This window comes from Labrus bergylta, chromosome 5, assembly GCF_963930695.1.
Source record: "Labrus bergylta chromosome 5, fLabBer1.1, whole genome shotgun sequence".
NCBI lineage: Eukaryota > Metazoa > Chordata > Actinopteri > Labriformes > Labridae > Labrus > Labrus bergylta.
The window spans coordinates 6543690-6559723 of record NC_089199.1 but is presented as its reverse complement, the minus strand read 5'-3'; the positions used below and the strand labels follow the sequence as shown (position 1 = coordinate 6559723).

Here is a 16034-nt window from a genome sequence, read left to right as displayed (position 1 = left end):
AAACATATCATGCAGCTATGAAAAACAGCAACAACAAAAAAGGTCATGTTGGCATCCCTGTTGTGAGTGTCATAGCATACTAACAGCTGATCTAAAAGGTCTTTAAGTTCAGATGATGCTTGCTGTGCGTTCCTTGATGACTTTGATTACAAGCTTTGGTCTAATACAGTTAAAAGTGCTGGTGGAGCTTTTTGACCGCTATGTTCAGCCAGCGGCTAGCAAAGCAGGAAACTCTGTTATTTTAATGACTCATAAACCACACAATGTTATGAAAAGCCATTTTTAATAATCATAGAAAAAAAATCACTGTTTAAATGGCAAAAGTAACTGAAATATTGGATCAAAATATTCCTTTTATCAAAAAGTTAAGTATAAATTGTTATAATAAATATTCTTATGATTTGCAAATAAATAAAAAATGTCTGTTCAGGTTATTTGCAAAAAAAAAGTTCATGGTGAAAAAAGTCTGCAGTGTGCAACTGAAAATCTGAGGCACTTTAGACATGGCTGCTTTTATATCTTGTTTATACTATATACTTTATTTTTATGATGTCATGCTATGTCGTCTGCTGGCCTTGAGGTAAAATTGATCAATTTTGTGATATAGACATGTCTTTATTTGGTTACACACACTTTATTTGATATATCCTCCTTTGTATACTGGCAGGATTTGTTTCTGCTATATTATGACATCTGTAAACTACATGAAGGGATGTTTGACTTGTGTCCTTTCTTTAAGATGGCTGCGTCCTGTTTTTTAATTGTCCATTATGTCCTGGTGAAGACTTAGTTGAGTTTAACGTGTAGACACATCCCTATTAATAAATGATTTTTATACTGTATCAGAGTGCCGCAGACTTTTTTTACACCATAAAATTAATTTGAATAAACCAAATAACCTGGTCAGTAATTTTTTATTCACATGCAACTTGACCTCTGTCCCTTATCCTTGAAGAGCACCTGATTCCTTCACATCATTTTTCTATTTTTTTTTTACCTTGTGCAGCACTCGCCTGAATTGTAGGATTTACTGCTGAAAGAAAATCATAAAACTGCACAAGCTTTGAAAGACAATAGAGACAAGGCAACACTTCACTACAGTGGCATCCGACCAAAGAAGATGACAGCTATTAGAAGGCTTAATACAAATGTTTGTACTTTCCATCTTTCTTTCCAGTTTGTTAGGAGACATTGTTCTGTACAAAGTGCATTAGTTATACTGCATCTTGGTTAAAAATAAAGTCTTGAGTGATGTTTGCTGGAAAGTCCGCAGCTTTCAGTTTTGATGAAGAAGCAACCGAACCCAAGAGTATTAAAAACAAATAAATCTGATAAATGAGAACATCTGATCATTATACAAAAGAAACAGGGTTTACAATAATATATATTTTACATGCTGAAGTGACGGCACATTTATGAATCGTTGGATTATATACAGATTAGTTTTAGGTAGAAATGCAGTTGAAGTTAAGAGTCATTAAAGTGATGTTACAGGCAGCATCTGAGAGCCAGATTTCCAAACATTATCCAGCCCTCCTGGGTGTCTCATGATTTTTTTCTGACTATCACGCATGTGTTCATCATCATATGGAAGAAAAGTGAAAGACAGCTGCCAGAAATGAATGTCCATCAATGACTTCAGCTGTGTAACAGATTTGATTCTGGAGCAAAGTCTCTAAAAACAACACAACCAGCTGAACAGCATACATCCCAGCACCAATAACACCAGCTGTGCCAGTCTGCCTGTCCCACTGGCTGCTGACTGAACTTGCTTGCTGTTAAAGCCATAACGATGTGAGGGATGGGTCTCCTCACCACCACAAACCACCATGGGAGCCTGAAAGGACGTGGGTCTCCTCTGTGGTCGGTCTGGACTTGACCCATCGGTCGGTCTCTCTCCGATGAAAAGCAACGGGTGTTTCCTGTGGTCCAGCTCAGTCTTGAAGAGCTCATACTCTTTGTGTGGCAGCTTGATGCCCAGCAGGTTGCATCCAGCTGTTGGATTCAGGTCCTGCTCCACCCCAACCTCCCAGCCTCCCACTGGACCACACTTTCCCGGCCTTGTCCCGTTCAGCAACTTTGCTGTGGACTCCTCTTCAGCTGTGACTAAGACCTGGGTGACCTTGAAGACAAACTCGGTGGCCCCTGAGATCTTCACTGAGGGGTTTCCCTGTGCGTAGTGGCCCAAGGCCCTCAGTGTGAATGTGGGCTTAGTGCAGATGGGGTCAGAGAAGTGACGGTAGACGCCTTCCCATGCATGCTGGTCAGGATTAAAGGTAAAGTCCCGGGTGAGGAAGAGGATATTAGGACGAGTTTCACAGCCCTGGCTGACCCAGCGGCCCGATAAAGACAGTTGAGCTGCAGGGCTACGGGGCAATCCCGGGGGGCGCTGCTCCGAGGAGCGGTACACCAGGGCACATACAGGGCAGGGGTGGATGTGATGCTGCAAACAACAAATAAGTTTATTAATTGTTTGTTATATCATATATAAAAGTGTGGTTAATCCCTCAAAAGTGCTTGTTTTGTTTCGGAAACAGTCCAAAATTAAAACTTTTTTAAAAAATCTGAAACTGTCCATTTTGTGGTTGCTCTTGTTTGTGATCTTTCCTGTTGGACATTTCTGATAATGAATCACACTTACTTACTATCCAAAGGCTATGAAAACACAGAGCTCATTTACATAGCAACCAACAACTCAAGACATTTTTAGTTTTTGCCTTTTCACACAATGAATCTAGTTAACTTTCTGATGAACTATAGCTGAAAGAATGCACAGTTATGTCTCACCATGGCGTTCTGCAGTGGCTGTTGGTACCCTGTAGGTCTGTGAAGAGTCCTCTGAGTCCAGTCAGTGTGAATGTCCCCTAAAAATAGCTCCTGGACTTTTCCTCCATGGCTGTGGTGCTGCGTCTCCACCCGAATCAGTTCCATCTCCAACATAGAGAAACCCAGGGCTGCCAGGCATCCCCTCCCTGCCCGGGTGTTGTACATTTCAAACAGCTTCCCCGGCAACACTCGACTCAGGGTTGGACCCACGCAGGCCTGAGGCAGCCTTGAGGCCAGCCTCTGCTTTGCTACCGGGCTGTGGACCACAATGCCCACCTTACTGATATGATGTTCTGCTTCTGTGGCCCCTCGTGTGATCCAGGAGGCCTGACGCAGGCGCAGCCTTCCCCTGATCATCAGGGAGTATGCAGGGTCTGCACAGCTGCTGTCTGTGTAGTAATGCTGCAGCGCTTGGAAGTGACGGCTGGGTTGGAAGGTGTAGGAGCGGGTCAGGAACTCTGGACCAGGGCGAACTTCACACCTGAACACAGAACAATGTGAGGGTTAACACAGGGTAATCATTTTAGCAATGATGTGTGTCATGTTTACATTTCAGGCAGTAGTGAGCAAACATTGGTGTTCTGACATTTTATTCAGAACAGTCTTTGTTTTGTGGGTAAATCTCAATCCAGTCAATCAAGTCGTTTTAGACAATTCAAGTCTTGACTTTATAAGGGCACATTTTTAGTTTTTATTGGCAATTCAAACTTAAATCTTTCGGGGCAGAAAGCAACAAAACTGTCAGGTTTCATGGTGAACATTTTTTCATAGTTATGACATTCATATTTATATAACAGGATCCAAATCCTTCATGTTGTTGACTTTATAATCAAACCTGCATTAACAGATGTTCGGCAACAACCAGACAAATGTACAAGCTCATGTTTATTTGCTTTAGAGATGTTTTGGCCCCCCTCATAATCAGGCAGATATCTATCTAGCCTGAATTTGGTCAGGCCAATCACAACAGTTTATCTGATATGCAGCAGGTCTAATATGATGACTGACCTTACAGTGGAGTGTCGCTGAGGCATGTTTGTTTCAAACCAACATGGCTGCCTACAAACTTTCTGAACTTGATGAGGCATCAGTATTAAAGATGGGGTTAGGTTATAAGACTTGTTGTGAAAACTTTGTATTCAATATAATGAATTACCAGCCAATTGAAGATGGTTGTTAATAGCTGTCCAGCCTAGCAGCCTACAATTGCATCACTTTGGAGTTGTGTATGTAAGTTCGATTCACTCTGTGATACTTTTGTTTTTGTCTCCACCTATTGCAAAATAATACACTAAGTCGGCATTGTCACAGCACCTGTGAATGGTGTCTATCAGGTCGCCTACAAAGGGTTTACATAGAGTTGTTGTTATGAGAACAGCTGCCTATTGGTCCCTGATATCGAAACGGCCGAGACAAAAAAATAAACAATGAACTGAAAAAAGCCATAAACCATGATAAAGGTGAGTGGAACTTAGAGCAACACCTATTTAAGTCCCCATGAATCTGAACTTCGAGAGTATCTAACTTCCACATCTTGAAATATTTCCAATGAAATTTCCTGAAACAGGATAGAATCAATCCCAAAATAGAAGGCGGGACATAACATCGGCATGATTTTGATTGGATCGTTAGCTTCAACAAAGCTTTTTAATTTGTCAAAAACAAATTGTCAACAACCCTGAGTGCAGGATGAGTCATCAGACATTTGAAACGCTTTGTAGGAAAAGAAAATACAGTTACTTAATATAAAATACTAAAATACAGCTTTTTAAAATGATTGGCAGAAAATGTAAAAACAGGAAAATCTATTTTTTATACATGAGAAGAAAAAAATGTTTAGTGCTGCTTTCAGTATTCAAGATTCAAAGCGTGATTGAATTATTCCCTTTGACCTTTAATACAATCCCTTTCAACTTGCAACACTATTTAGTTGAAGATTTTACCTTGTTGACACCCATGTGCCATCAAGTCTCGGGGGGATGTCTGCTGTAATTTTCACTCTGTCCTGTAGGTGGCGGTACTGACACTCGTGCTCCCACTGCATGCTCTCACTGTGGTTTGAGGAAGAGGTAAAGGAAGTTGTGGGCACCTCCCATAGTTTACCTCCAGTTCCAGCCACAAACACAACTACAGAGGCAGAAAAAAGTCAGAAAACATAATAAGTAAAGCACACGTTAATATGCAATCAGATCAACACAGAGGCTCCATTAAAGTTCCAGACTGATTATGTGTGGATTAAGGAAATGGGAACACTATTTTGACTACATTGCAGAGTTGATTATCGGCCTCCTCTTTCAGAAAGTGAAGCGAACAGATAACAGCCATAAGGGAATATTTATATATTCTCCCTGTTACCTCAAACTACAATTCTGGTTGACTGCAAGCTACAATTTTGTTTTATTTTCCATGTAATGAGTGGAAAGCGGGTGCTATAGAAACCATACATAGCTGGGAATCAGGATGTTGGCCTGGATGCGGACAGTTTTGGCTTGTTACTTCAATCAGCCTGCAGCTGCAACAACATGGCCGTGTCTTTTGGTCAGGAGGGGTATGTGAAGGAGATTGTTGGGTATTTGTGCACATCAGCGCCTGCAGATGTGTTCATTTTTTTGTGTATATGCATTGCTATCATCAAGATACCACAACAAGAGGGTCACTGACAGCAGCAGGCTATTCGAGCCAAACACATCTGTTGATAATATGATTTAAAAGACACTTACAGTGATTAATGTTCTCGCTTGAGTTTTCCCCTAAACTATGGCGTTTAGGTTAATCTCAGTGAAAGCATTATTCACTCTGTAATGTTTATTGATTTGACTTGCAATCTGTCTGCCTGTCAATGGTCATAACTACACCTTCTTCTCTTTCTACATGTTGCTGCACAGAGGTGCATGTGTTGTCAACACGCTAAGACCAAGTGCTCTGTTCTGCTTTCAGTTGAAAGAGAGGAGAAGGAGTTTTTCTGATGACACCCTCATGGCTGAAAACCTTCTGGGGTCTGTCCTGGCAACGTGTGTGTGTGAAGTGATAGCTTCAGCTTCATTTGTCCCAAACAAATGTACATAATCAGTGGTGATGAGTTCTAACTTGCACCTTGATTTCCTGTTTTCTCTCAGACTTTTCCTCTTGTTTTCCTCTCACAGTTATCTTACTTATTTGTTTTTTATCGTGGTTTTTGAGCAGATTAAACTAAAAACTAAATAAAGCATGTATATGAGGTTACTGTAATACTGCCATAAAGCTCTACCTGGCTGTAAACCAGCACAGAACGATGGCATCTTGCTGCGCGGAGAGGTTTGGCAGTGTTTTGATCTAGAAAATGAAGATAAAGGTGTATGTATGCTGTGTCAAGTTAAACTGGCACATCGACTGAAGCATGGTGATACTATCACAGGCATGTGGGCGTTAACCTGCAAGGAGGAAAGGAAGCCTGATGGTGCTAGCACTGCTAAAGTTAGCCTCACTCACAAACCAGTACTACAGTGTTTATCCATGTGGTCCCTTGTTAAGCTGTGTAAAAAGAGTTGTGCTCTATTTTGACTGCTTTCTGAATGTCTTTTTTACAAAAACTAGTCTGAATTTAAATTTGAGTAGAGTCGACAGTGAAATTAGTCACCAGGAACATCCCTAGTAGAAACAAGCTAAGTACAAAAACTAAGTTTCTGTTGATTGATTTTTCTGACAACTTTTTACTCTAACCTCCGGGATTTCAAGACAAAGATATGTTCTTTCTACTCCCCATTATTTAAAAAACAGACTCAATACTTTGAATACGCTGCTTTGCTTTTACATATTTGAAAAAAATATATATCATCATCATTGTTATTATTTTTGCATTATTGCACACCACTTTCCCAACATCAAGTCTTTTTTCAACCTTAAGGGGACGAGACAGTAACAGTCCCTTTGTGTCGTGATCAACATGAAAAAATGTCAAAGATGTATGAAGATGCTAATAGACCATAAAAGGAGACATCTAGAGGCGATCGTGATGTCTATGATGGTCAACATTGCTGCTGATGTTTGAGCAGAGTCTGTAAAAGAAGATATTTCCCATCCCACTGATTTGAACATAATCTCAAATCAATTGTTCATACTTCTGAAATTCAGGTAGAAATGTGCATCAGAGACTATTTTTCAAAATTCTTTACTTTTTAACTTCAACCTTCAGTTCTTCTTTGATAAATAATGAGTCTATTTTTCCACGTCTGATGGTAGGTGGACTTGGTTACCTTCAGAGGGAACACATTTTTTTACTACATTAAACTGCTGACTGTAGCATTATTTTCAACAGACAAATATGAGAGGGGTTTAAATCTAACGATCTAGATGTCTGCCAGAAGAATATTTCAGAAAATGTTCAATTTTCTTCTTTCAAGTCGCTGTATCCAGTCTGCTTTTTTCCTGTATTTCCCTTCTATTCCCTCTTTCCTTTTAATCCTCAGAGGTCTCACATTCTTTCTCTCACGTCTCAGCTTTCCTCTCGGTCATCTGTGGTTTGACAGCTTTACAAGCAAAGTCTCGCAGCACTTTTCTTTCGTTTGACTTTGCATGCACTTTGGGAGAACATCACCTGTTGATTTTCCAGTTGAGCCCCGGGTCAGTTTGCTCTTTTACGACTGACCAGATAGAGCTGAAGGAAATTCTTACTTTAAAAGGGAAGTCTTGGATTCTGATTGTTGAATGTTTTTCTTCTGCAAAGGGCTCCAAGATTGCTGCAGAGTGATAGGTGTTTATTAATCTTGTTAGTGTCAGAGAGAGGATATTTTTGTTCCTTGGTCTCTGCTTACCATATGTTCATCACAACCACAGACATGTGCAGCTCAGCCATTTCCCAACATCCTTTCACCTGACACACACACACACACACACACACGCACACACACACACACACACACACACACACACACACACACACACACACACACACACACACACACACACAAACACATCCATTTATTTGGACTGTTTGAACTGTATAAACAAGATTCAAGCTCAAGGCGCATTTCCCCTTCTTCCAGCAGTCTGTCAATTCTTTGATATGATTAATACTTTTTCTTCCTGTCACAGGCAATGAAACATGTTTGCAATTTTCCCCTACGCGGTGATGCGTTTGTTTATGCTCCATGTCACTGCAGCTGGCGAGGGAATCCGGTCAGCTGGAACCAGCTGAGCTCCCACAGGAGTGCTCGCGGAACAAAACTAATCAGGATTAATTAATTTTCACTCTATCTCACAAGTCATCCCGTCGGTCTGCTTCGTGTCATCTAGCCTTTGTAGCTGCGAGCAACATGTTGCCTGAGCGCTTCCTCCCATACAGAACTCTGAATGGACAATGAGGCAAAAGGCAGAGTCCTGTATGTGTTGTGGAGTCATTTGGCTGCCATATTCCAGTTTCTGTTTTTGCCAAAGCATTTCTATACAGTGTTTTTTGAGGTCACTTGTCATTCATCCCCCCTCCCCTCTCTTGGATCTCGTTCCAGTCGGGCATATGGTTGCATTTACGAAAACAGTGCTCATAACAGCAGAGCTTAGTAAAACAAAATTGCTCATCATGGTTTTCTTCTACAAAGGGCCTATTCCAACCACAAGTGAGGAGATGTTGTAATACATATGAAAATATTCGACCCCCATTTCAATTTGGAGGAGATGGGGGACTGTTTTAGTTCATTCACTTCCTACACATGCAGTCAGATATGATTAGTTTAACCCTGAAATAGTTCCCACTGATTTATTTTTCCACTATGGGGCCTTAAACGTCTCCCTGATTCAGTCTGTACCGCAGCCTAACAGTTGAGTGCAACCTTCAGAGAGACACATAATGTGTTTTTACCAATAAAGCTCACTGTCAGATTCATTTATTAACCATGCAGTTAGTAACTTTTGAGGTTTATGTTGGATTGTTTAAGTTATCAAAACTGTCTCCATGCAAATGTGCTTAATACTGAGTCATGGACTGATTTATTATCAAACCAATGTAGAGACTGAGAAAATGTGTTGAATTTGTTTTTGTAAGATCTTTTGGGGGCTCTTTATGCCTTTATTCTGGAGATGAGACAGTGTATAGAGTCAGAAACCTGGGAGAGAGAGTGATGAGCGACATGCTGGAAAGGAGCAACTGGACCGGTCTGAACAGCCCGCTCTCCGTGCACACACTTTACACTAGGCTACCACGACCCACATGTTCCCATTTGAAAGCCCACCTTCACAATAATCAAAAGCTGTTAATACACATGCCTGAGTTTTGTACATGTGTGAACACACTGATGGATACTCACAGTTTAACACACCAGAATGTTAGCAGGAGCCTCCAGTAGACAGTAAACATGTCTTTAAACAATCTTAACAAACACAACTTTATAACCTTCATTAAGGTAAGATTTATTGAAGCACTGGTGTATTGGACTTCATTAGTTTTAGCTAGATGTACATAATAAACTAGCAGTCAAACTACATTTACTGTGTGTAAAAAATTCCAAATGTTTTGTTGAAATCATGTGGATGTCAGTTATAAAGCCTCATTGCAAAACCAGTAAGGATCACAGACATTTGTGAGGGTTTTTATTCTAACTGACAAACTATTCACCTCATCAAGTGTAAAAACAAACATTTAATCCAATCGGGTTTGACTCAAGTTTTAAATAAATCCAAACATGTCACAAACATCAGTGACTTCATGGTCAATATGTAGCATGTGAATAATTCAATAAAATCTCATCACTGTACTGGCTCCTCCGAGGTTAGAGGTTACGGTTATATATTTCAGGTTTGTCTTTTGATAACAGAGGGATGCACATGTGAAAAGGGAAACCGATTGCTGGCAAAAAAAAAAATCCTCCTCATCTTCATCCTACCATTACTGCATATGTTTGTAATATGATTCCAGTTTGACAGGATCAATTACAACATCCACGGTCCTCATTTCCCTAATTTGTGCACACAAAAAAACAAGTTTGAGAGGGAATGAAAAGTTTAACTGAAAGTGTTCTTCTTTTCTGGATTTGCGCTCTGCTGCAGCTCAACATCACTCTAGAGGACACTCACTGGAGTTTATTATTTCAGTGTCTGAAGTTTCATATTAGCGGCAAATAAACATTTACACATGTTTTTCAATAAAACTCGGAAAATGGATTTGATCCCAGGTTGGTTCAATTGAATGCACAAGAGATCAGGATTCTTAACAGCCAGTAAGACCAGGAGAAATTATTACACAAGAAAACTGTCTCATTGGTCTTATGCACACCTGACTGCTGTTTGAAATCCTTTGAGACACAACCAACATTTAAGCTGCACATATTGTTTTGATTGCTATAACAAAGCTACAACACCAGAGAGGTTACAACCAAATGCAATCTTATTTTGCTCAAATGGACCAGGGCAATTTATACATTGAATAAGGGCAACTTAGATTAATCAATTCGGGTTGAAGTCTTACTTAAAAGGCGTGCTTGAGTTGAGATGAGGCTATAATGATTTTAAGCCATTTCTTCATTTTTTTCCCCCTTTCTGCTCTGCTGATATACTTGACAAAAAAGCACCTGAACAACACACCCAAGATCTTAAATAACAGAAATGCACAAACAGAATGTATTTCCAGTTTGTCCTCCTGCAGTGTCCCTGTTCTCCCACAAGGGGTCAGTGCAGCGGCCTGTGTTCTGCGTGTGGTCTGGACTGACAGTCTGTCGCCACCACCAGCCTTCGCTTCAGCCGACTGATGACCAGCCAAAGTAATCTACCTGTCTTTGAGCTTCAATATTATACTGCCCACACATGCATGCATGCACGTTCTCAAAAACACAAAAACACAGAGCCCACATTGATGCTTTACAGCACAGAAGGGACACCATTTATAAAAGACCTCCATGCTACACTGTGTTTGTTTGTTTGCATTTATGATTAGGGTTTGGCAGCCGTCGCTCTCCTCTCTCAAGTCTCATCCGCAGAACCTCAGTAAAAATACAGTTTTATGTGCTTCTTTATTTGGAGCTGTCCTGCAAAAACAAGAACCACATCCAGGAAGGTTTGATTTAGAGTTTGCAGGGGGAATCGAGGGCTTGACTTTTAGGTAATTTCTAATTAGAGAGAGACGTCTTTGTCTGCTTCGTAGTTCCTTCTATCGACGATTTTAACAGACAGTCATTAAAACTGCGAAAGTTAAGGCTGTGAAATTAAAATAAATGTTGTTGGTGCGCTGAAAAGATGGCAAACCAAGAATTATCCCTCCATGTTCAAGTATTTAAACTACTTCCTCATGTGTTTCCTTCTTTCTTTCTATTTTACATCCTTACCCTATTGTCACCCCCTGTGTCTCATACAGCCTCTGTCACTGTCTTGTGTCTAAATCGTGCAGGACAGCACTCTCCAAACTGTCCCTGAAGTGCCCGTACCCTCTTGGTCCTCCTCCCCCTCCTCTGATTGCTGCCCCCCTCCTCTGATGAAAAAGCTGTGATGTTTACGGCTCATTTCATGTGGATGGATTTCAGATTCCTTCCTTTCTTTACTTTCTTTTCCTGACTTTTTTTCCTCTCCCTCCTTGTCTGTCTGTGTTTGATGAGGTGAATGAAGTTGAGGGGCTGAATAAGGGTGGAATGACGCTTCTTCATGACAAGATTAGTGAGGTGCATGTGTGTGAGAGCGTGTTTTTCTTTGTGTGCGATGATACAGTAGCTCTGTGGAGATTCTGCTCATTCCACATATTTAGTTGACTGCTTCACATTAATCTCAGTTCACAGCTGCTTTTTCAGCTACTGTTGAGTTTCTGAGCTGTCCTCCAGATCTTGGAAAGGTGTTATAAGACTGTGATTCCCAACTTTTTCTGGCTCACGACGCTTTCAACGCAAGACTGTTTTGTTTTTTCACTTCAATTCAAGTATCATGCATGCTGTAAACTTCAACCTTTTTTCTTCTCTAAACGTCTCTGATTGTTTAATTTCAATAAGTGATGAAATGACGGCCATCAGGGCCAAAACTATTGAACTTTTAGAGACGCAAAAGCTTCTTTGCCAAGGGTCCAAATAACAAACACAAAAAGTGTTGTGTGAACAATTTTTTCTCATATTAAGACTTCTCAGAATTTTTGACCTGCGACATGTTTGTCACAGTTTTCATTTTTACAGATTCCTCTTGATTTTCTTTTCTGAGGAAGGCATGCACAACACAGGATGAACATATTCATTGTTAAAAGCAAGGACAGCTCATTCATAAAGTAAAAGCCTTCTTAGGTCCACTCTTCCCATTTACTGTAGATTGTGGAATTTTCTTCTACTAGTGATGCTAAATTTCATCATGACTATTCAAAAAGTTTGCTCAACTACCCAACCAAAACAAAGAGGAAGCAAAAAACAGTTTCTCTACGACTTTCAGCCTGAATTTATGAATTTTCAAAACTTAAAAAACATATTCACACCTGCATGACAAAACGAAAGATGTTTCTCCTTTCTTAACATTCTCAAATAAGTCCAAAGATTCATCCCAAGATGTGACACCTCTTTAAGGTGAATTCTTAACATCTGGTGGATTGTGAACAGGTTTATTTTAATGTCACAGACGGAAAGTTTCTGCCATTATTGTTGTTGCTTAAGCTAACAGAGCCTGAAGTCACAAAACATGTCAACTACAAAACTACAAGAATATAATAGTGTGGCTGGGATTCCATACTGTTATGTAATGATCAAATTATGATCACAATATCAAGTTATTAACAATTAAAACTGTCAAACAAGTTGTTATTTAATGTAATATTTGACCTCCCTTCACTTTCATGGACTGATGACAGCTTACAGAAAATATGCAAAGTATTTCCAAACTTCATTTTTAGGCCTTCCTGCTGCAGTTCCCTGTTTTGCTCTCTTTTCGATCCGTCCACCCTTGTCCCCAAGTCAGGCTGCGGTCAGGTTGATTTAGAGGTTTTTCAAAGAACATGAGGTCTGTTGTGTTATTCTAACCCTGAGTCCCTCCTTTCCCTTTTTTTTCCCTGGGCTTTAACCCTAACATCTCATAGCGGTCTCCATGACCAGGAGTCCCCCCTCTCTGTCCCTGGGGCAGACCATGCATGACTACTGTTGTCTTTTCATCACAGAGTAAGCTGCTTAATCCAGCCGCCTCGTTTATTTAGACAAGGGATCTACAGGGGTTTGCCCAGCGGACGCTGCTGCCAGCTCCACTGTGGTTAGAGGCTTCAAAAAGCAGCAACACACATCGTCCTGCTGCACCTCACACCTGTGTTATAAAGAAAAGAGCTGGAAAATCAACAATATCACATTCACCTATTGCACCATGTCATGCTTTTTTCCCTGTTCGTGTCTTTTGTAATTTGGTCGGATGGATGTGAGGTAGATTTTATTTGGTTTTATGTTCTGTCAAACACTGGAGATGATCCTGATTGTAATAGCCCCTGTCGTGCATTGTGGTGTTTTTTCTTGATGGAGAGACAAGACACTAGAGATGTAGATAGTGTACAAAAAGAGTTGATGGTCCGCTGATGTTTTCAAGCTGCGATTACACCAAATTCACCCTAAACCAAAGGCTCGGTTTGGAGACGTCTACGGAGATCCGGTCAGTGGCTGTTTCAAACAGGATTTTCAAATTGGACTTTCAAAGGCCCAAAACAGGAACACTTGCATCCAAGGTTTAATTTTTCTGAATATGATGAAGGGTTTTGTCTGTCTCAAGACATATCAAAGATGTTCGACTTTTGGATTGCAAAACATTCCCAGCCAGTTCAGTTCAATTAAGTTCAGGAAACTTGGGACAAAACAGGAAATTCTTGCGTCCGAGGATCCACCAGACTCTTTCCAAATATTCACTGTGGTCTCCTCTGTTCAGGTTCAGCAAAGTCGTCTCTTTCATCTTTCTCTAACACTTCATCAAGACAGGCACGGCTCCAACAAACGAGTGTTTGTAGCTTTAGCGTCAAAGTTTAGGTTCAAAGACATGAGGAATCAACCTTTTTTTGATTCACATCCTCATCATCAGTTTAAAACACAACGGCTTGGGGAGCATTCTCCCTCAGAAATCCGATTACACCTGTCAGAAATCATGGGGGAAATAAATGTTAATTGTCTGTTTTAATTTGGTATTATGTCTAGTTTTCAGCTCTGTTTATGTAGAGGAACTGCTCAGCTCCATTCAGCATCTGTTGAGGTTCAATGACTCAACCTCGCCTGTCTCCTCTACTAGACTTGAGCTGTGAAAAAGAAAACAATTCACAGATACCGGTCAGCCGTTGAAGCAGCTTCAGGGATGGAGAAAGAGAGGGAGGGGGTTTGAGGGGGTTTGGCGAGGGTTGCTAGATGATGATTAGGTCTGGGCAGATGCCTCCTCCTGTCTGTCTCCGGCCACCCGTCACCCTAACAAACCCTGAAGGCCAAAACGCTGCGCTTCCGCGATCCTGGCTGCGGCTGCTGGACAACCATCTCAGAGCAGCAGCCTGAGGTAAGGTCAGTAATGGCTGTCTCCTGTTATTCTAACCATTAACATAATGGCAACATTAGTTCCAGGGCCACGCTTCCCTGCTCCTAGGGAACCATTGTTTAAAGGCACCAGCCAGAGCTCCTTTTAAGACTCCTCCAGCGTCCACAGATCCCACTGACGCTTTGAAGACACTCAGAGGAGGAGGGGGGGGGGGGGGGGTACAGACCAGCTATTCATACGTCTGTAACCTCAGCATAGGTTGTGTTTTTGTTTTTCAAAGTGCTGATCCACATGTTGAACCTTGTAAAATCATTTAAATCGGGACAAATTACTTAATAACTTCCTGGTAATTATGACTTTTTGTCCTTGATAATCCCTTCCTTTTTTTGTCTCGGTGTCCCACCATGTGTTCTTTAAGCTAAATCCACAAGTTTTCAGCTGATTTCTCACATGAGAGAGCGTTTATCTCGGGTTTTTTTACACACTGGAAGAGCTTTGGATTAAAGGGGGGAAATCTGCAATAATCTTCAAGTGCGGAACGCAAGTTTTTAATGCTTTTTATGTTTAATTCTCTTACAGATCATCATTATCTTTTAGGTTAATTTTGTTTAAATAAAGGCACAGGTCAAGTTTTTTCCTTTGAAATAATATTATTTGTGAATGAAATCTTCGTCGTATGGTCCGTTGCTTACAACTATTTTTATGTTTTAAATCCAATAAAAAGTGCATAAACAAAAAAAAGAGAAAAACAATAATTATTTTAAAAGTAAATTACAATTTTCTTTTGCCATTTTTTTTAACCTAAAGACAGTAATTATGCCAGCATCCTGTACTCCAACTTGAACAAACATTTACCTTTCAAATATTTCCTTTCAAAAATGGATCCTTTCAAAAACTTTGCATTTATAGGTGTAATACAGGAAGAGCTTCATATATTCAAAAAGTTGTTTAAACAGCTGTGAGACTCAAAGGAGGAAAAACTTCCATCCTGCAGACAGAGCATGGACTCACCTTGCCACAGCCACAGCAGCCAAACTCCCTTCAACAGGTGACTGAAACGTCCGTTTGACATGTTTCCTGCTTCCGCACACTTCATTCACACTGTCCTCTTGGAAAACAAACTTTGATCCCAGAGAAATCCAAGACACAGAGGAGCTCCTGTCAACGAGAGACGCTCATGTAGGAGATCACCATGACATGTGCACATAAATGAAGAGTCCAGTAATCCCTCAATGAAACTCTGATCTCCTGTTCAGCCAGTAGGATTTTGTTTCTCTTCTTCTTCTTCCTCTTCCTCTACCTCCACTTCTTGGTCTCCATGGTCTGATAGGAAAGTCCTCAGTTGGAACCACACGCTTCATGCAACTTCCCCTCACTGCTGCTCTCCTAAAGTTTGCAAGAGGGAGAGTCAGTGCTCTTTCTCTCTCTCTCTCTCTCTCTCTCTCTCTCTCTCTCTCTCCAACCCCCTCCCCTGGATCATACACTGTTGCCTCACTACTGTGCAGCCCTGTGGATCAGTTCCACTCCATGCATGTGCAGTGAGTGTGTGCGTTCTTGAGAGGAGGACTTTGTGTGTGTGCACTTCTATCTTGCTCTTATATTTTTGAGCTGAGAGGACGGAGAGAAACAGAGGGAGGGAGAGAGGGCAGAGAATGTGTGTGTGTCGGTGTGTGTGCGTGTGCGTGTGTGGAGGAGGGGGTTTGAACTCTAAACTTCCTAAAGTGAAGACTCTTAGGGGCTTTTAGAGCAAGGTGCAAAAGGGTGCCGGTAGGAGGTAAGGGTAGCCACAGAGCTTC

General features: G+C 40.9%; 1 protein-coding gene across 1 annotated transcript; it reads right to left on the bottom strand.

The window, feature by feature from the left end:
• apcdd1l (adenomatosis polyposis coli down-regulated 1-like) lies at nucleotides 1-15796 on the bottom strand. The gene is made up of 4 exons (XM_020629423.3): nucleotides 15250-15796; nucleotides 4770-4953; nucleotides 2788-3307; nucleotides 1-2443 (listed from the first exon to the last, which is right to left on the bottom strand). Exons 1-4 carry the CDS (start codon nucleotides 15332-15334, stop codon nucleotides 1676-1678), a joined length of 1557 nt encoding a protein of 518 aa, XP_020485079.1. The 5' UTR covers nucleotides 15335-15796; the 3' UTR covers nucleotides 1-1675.
• Between the last annotated feature and the right edge of the window lie 238 nt (nucleotides 15797-16034).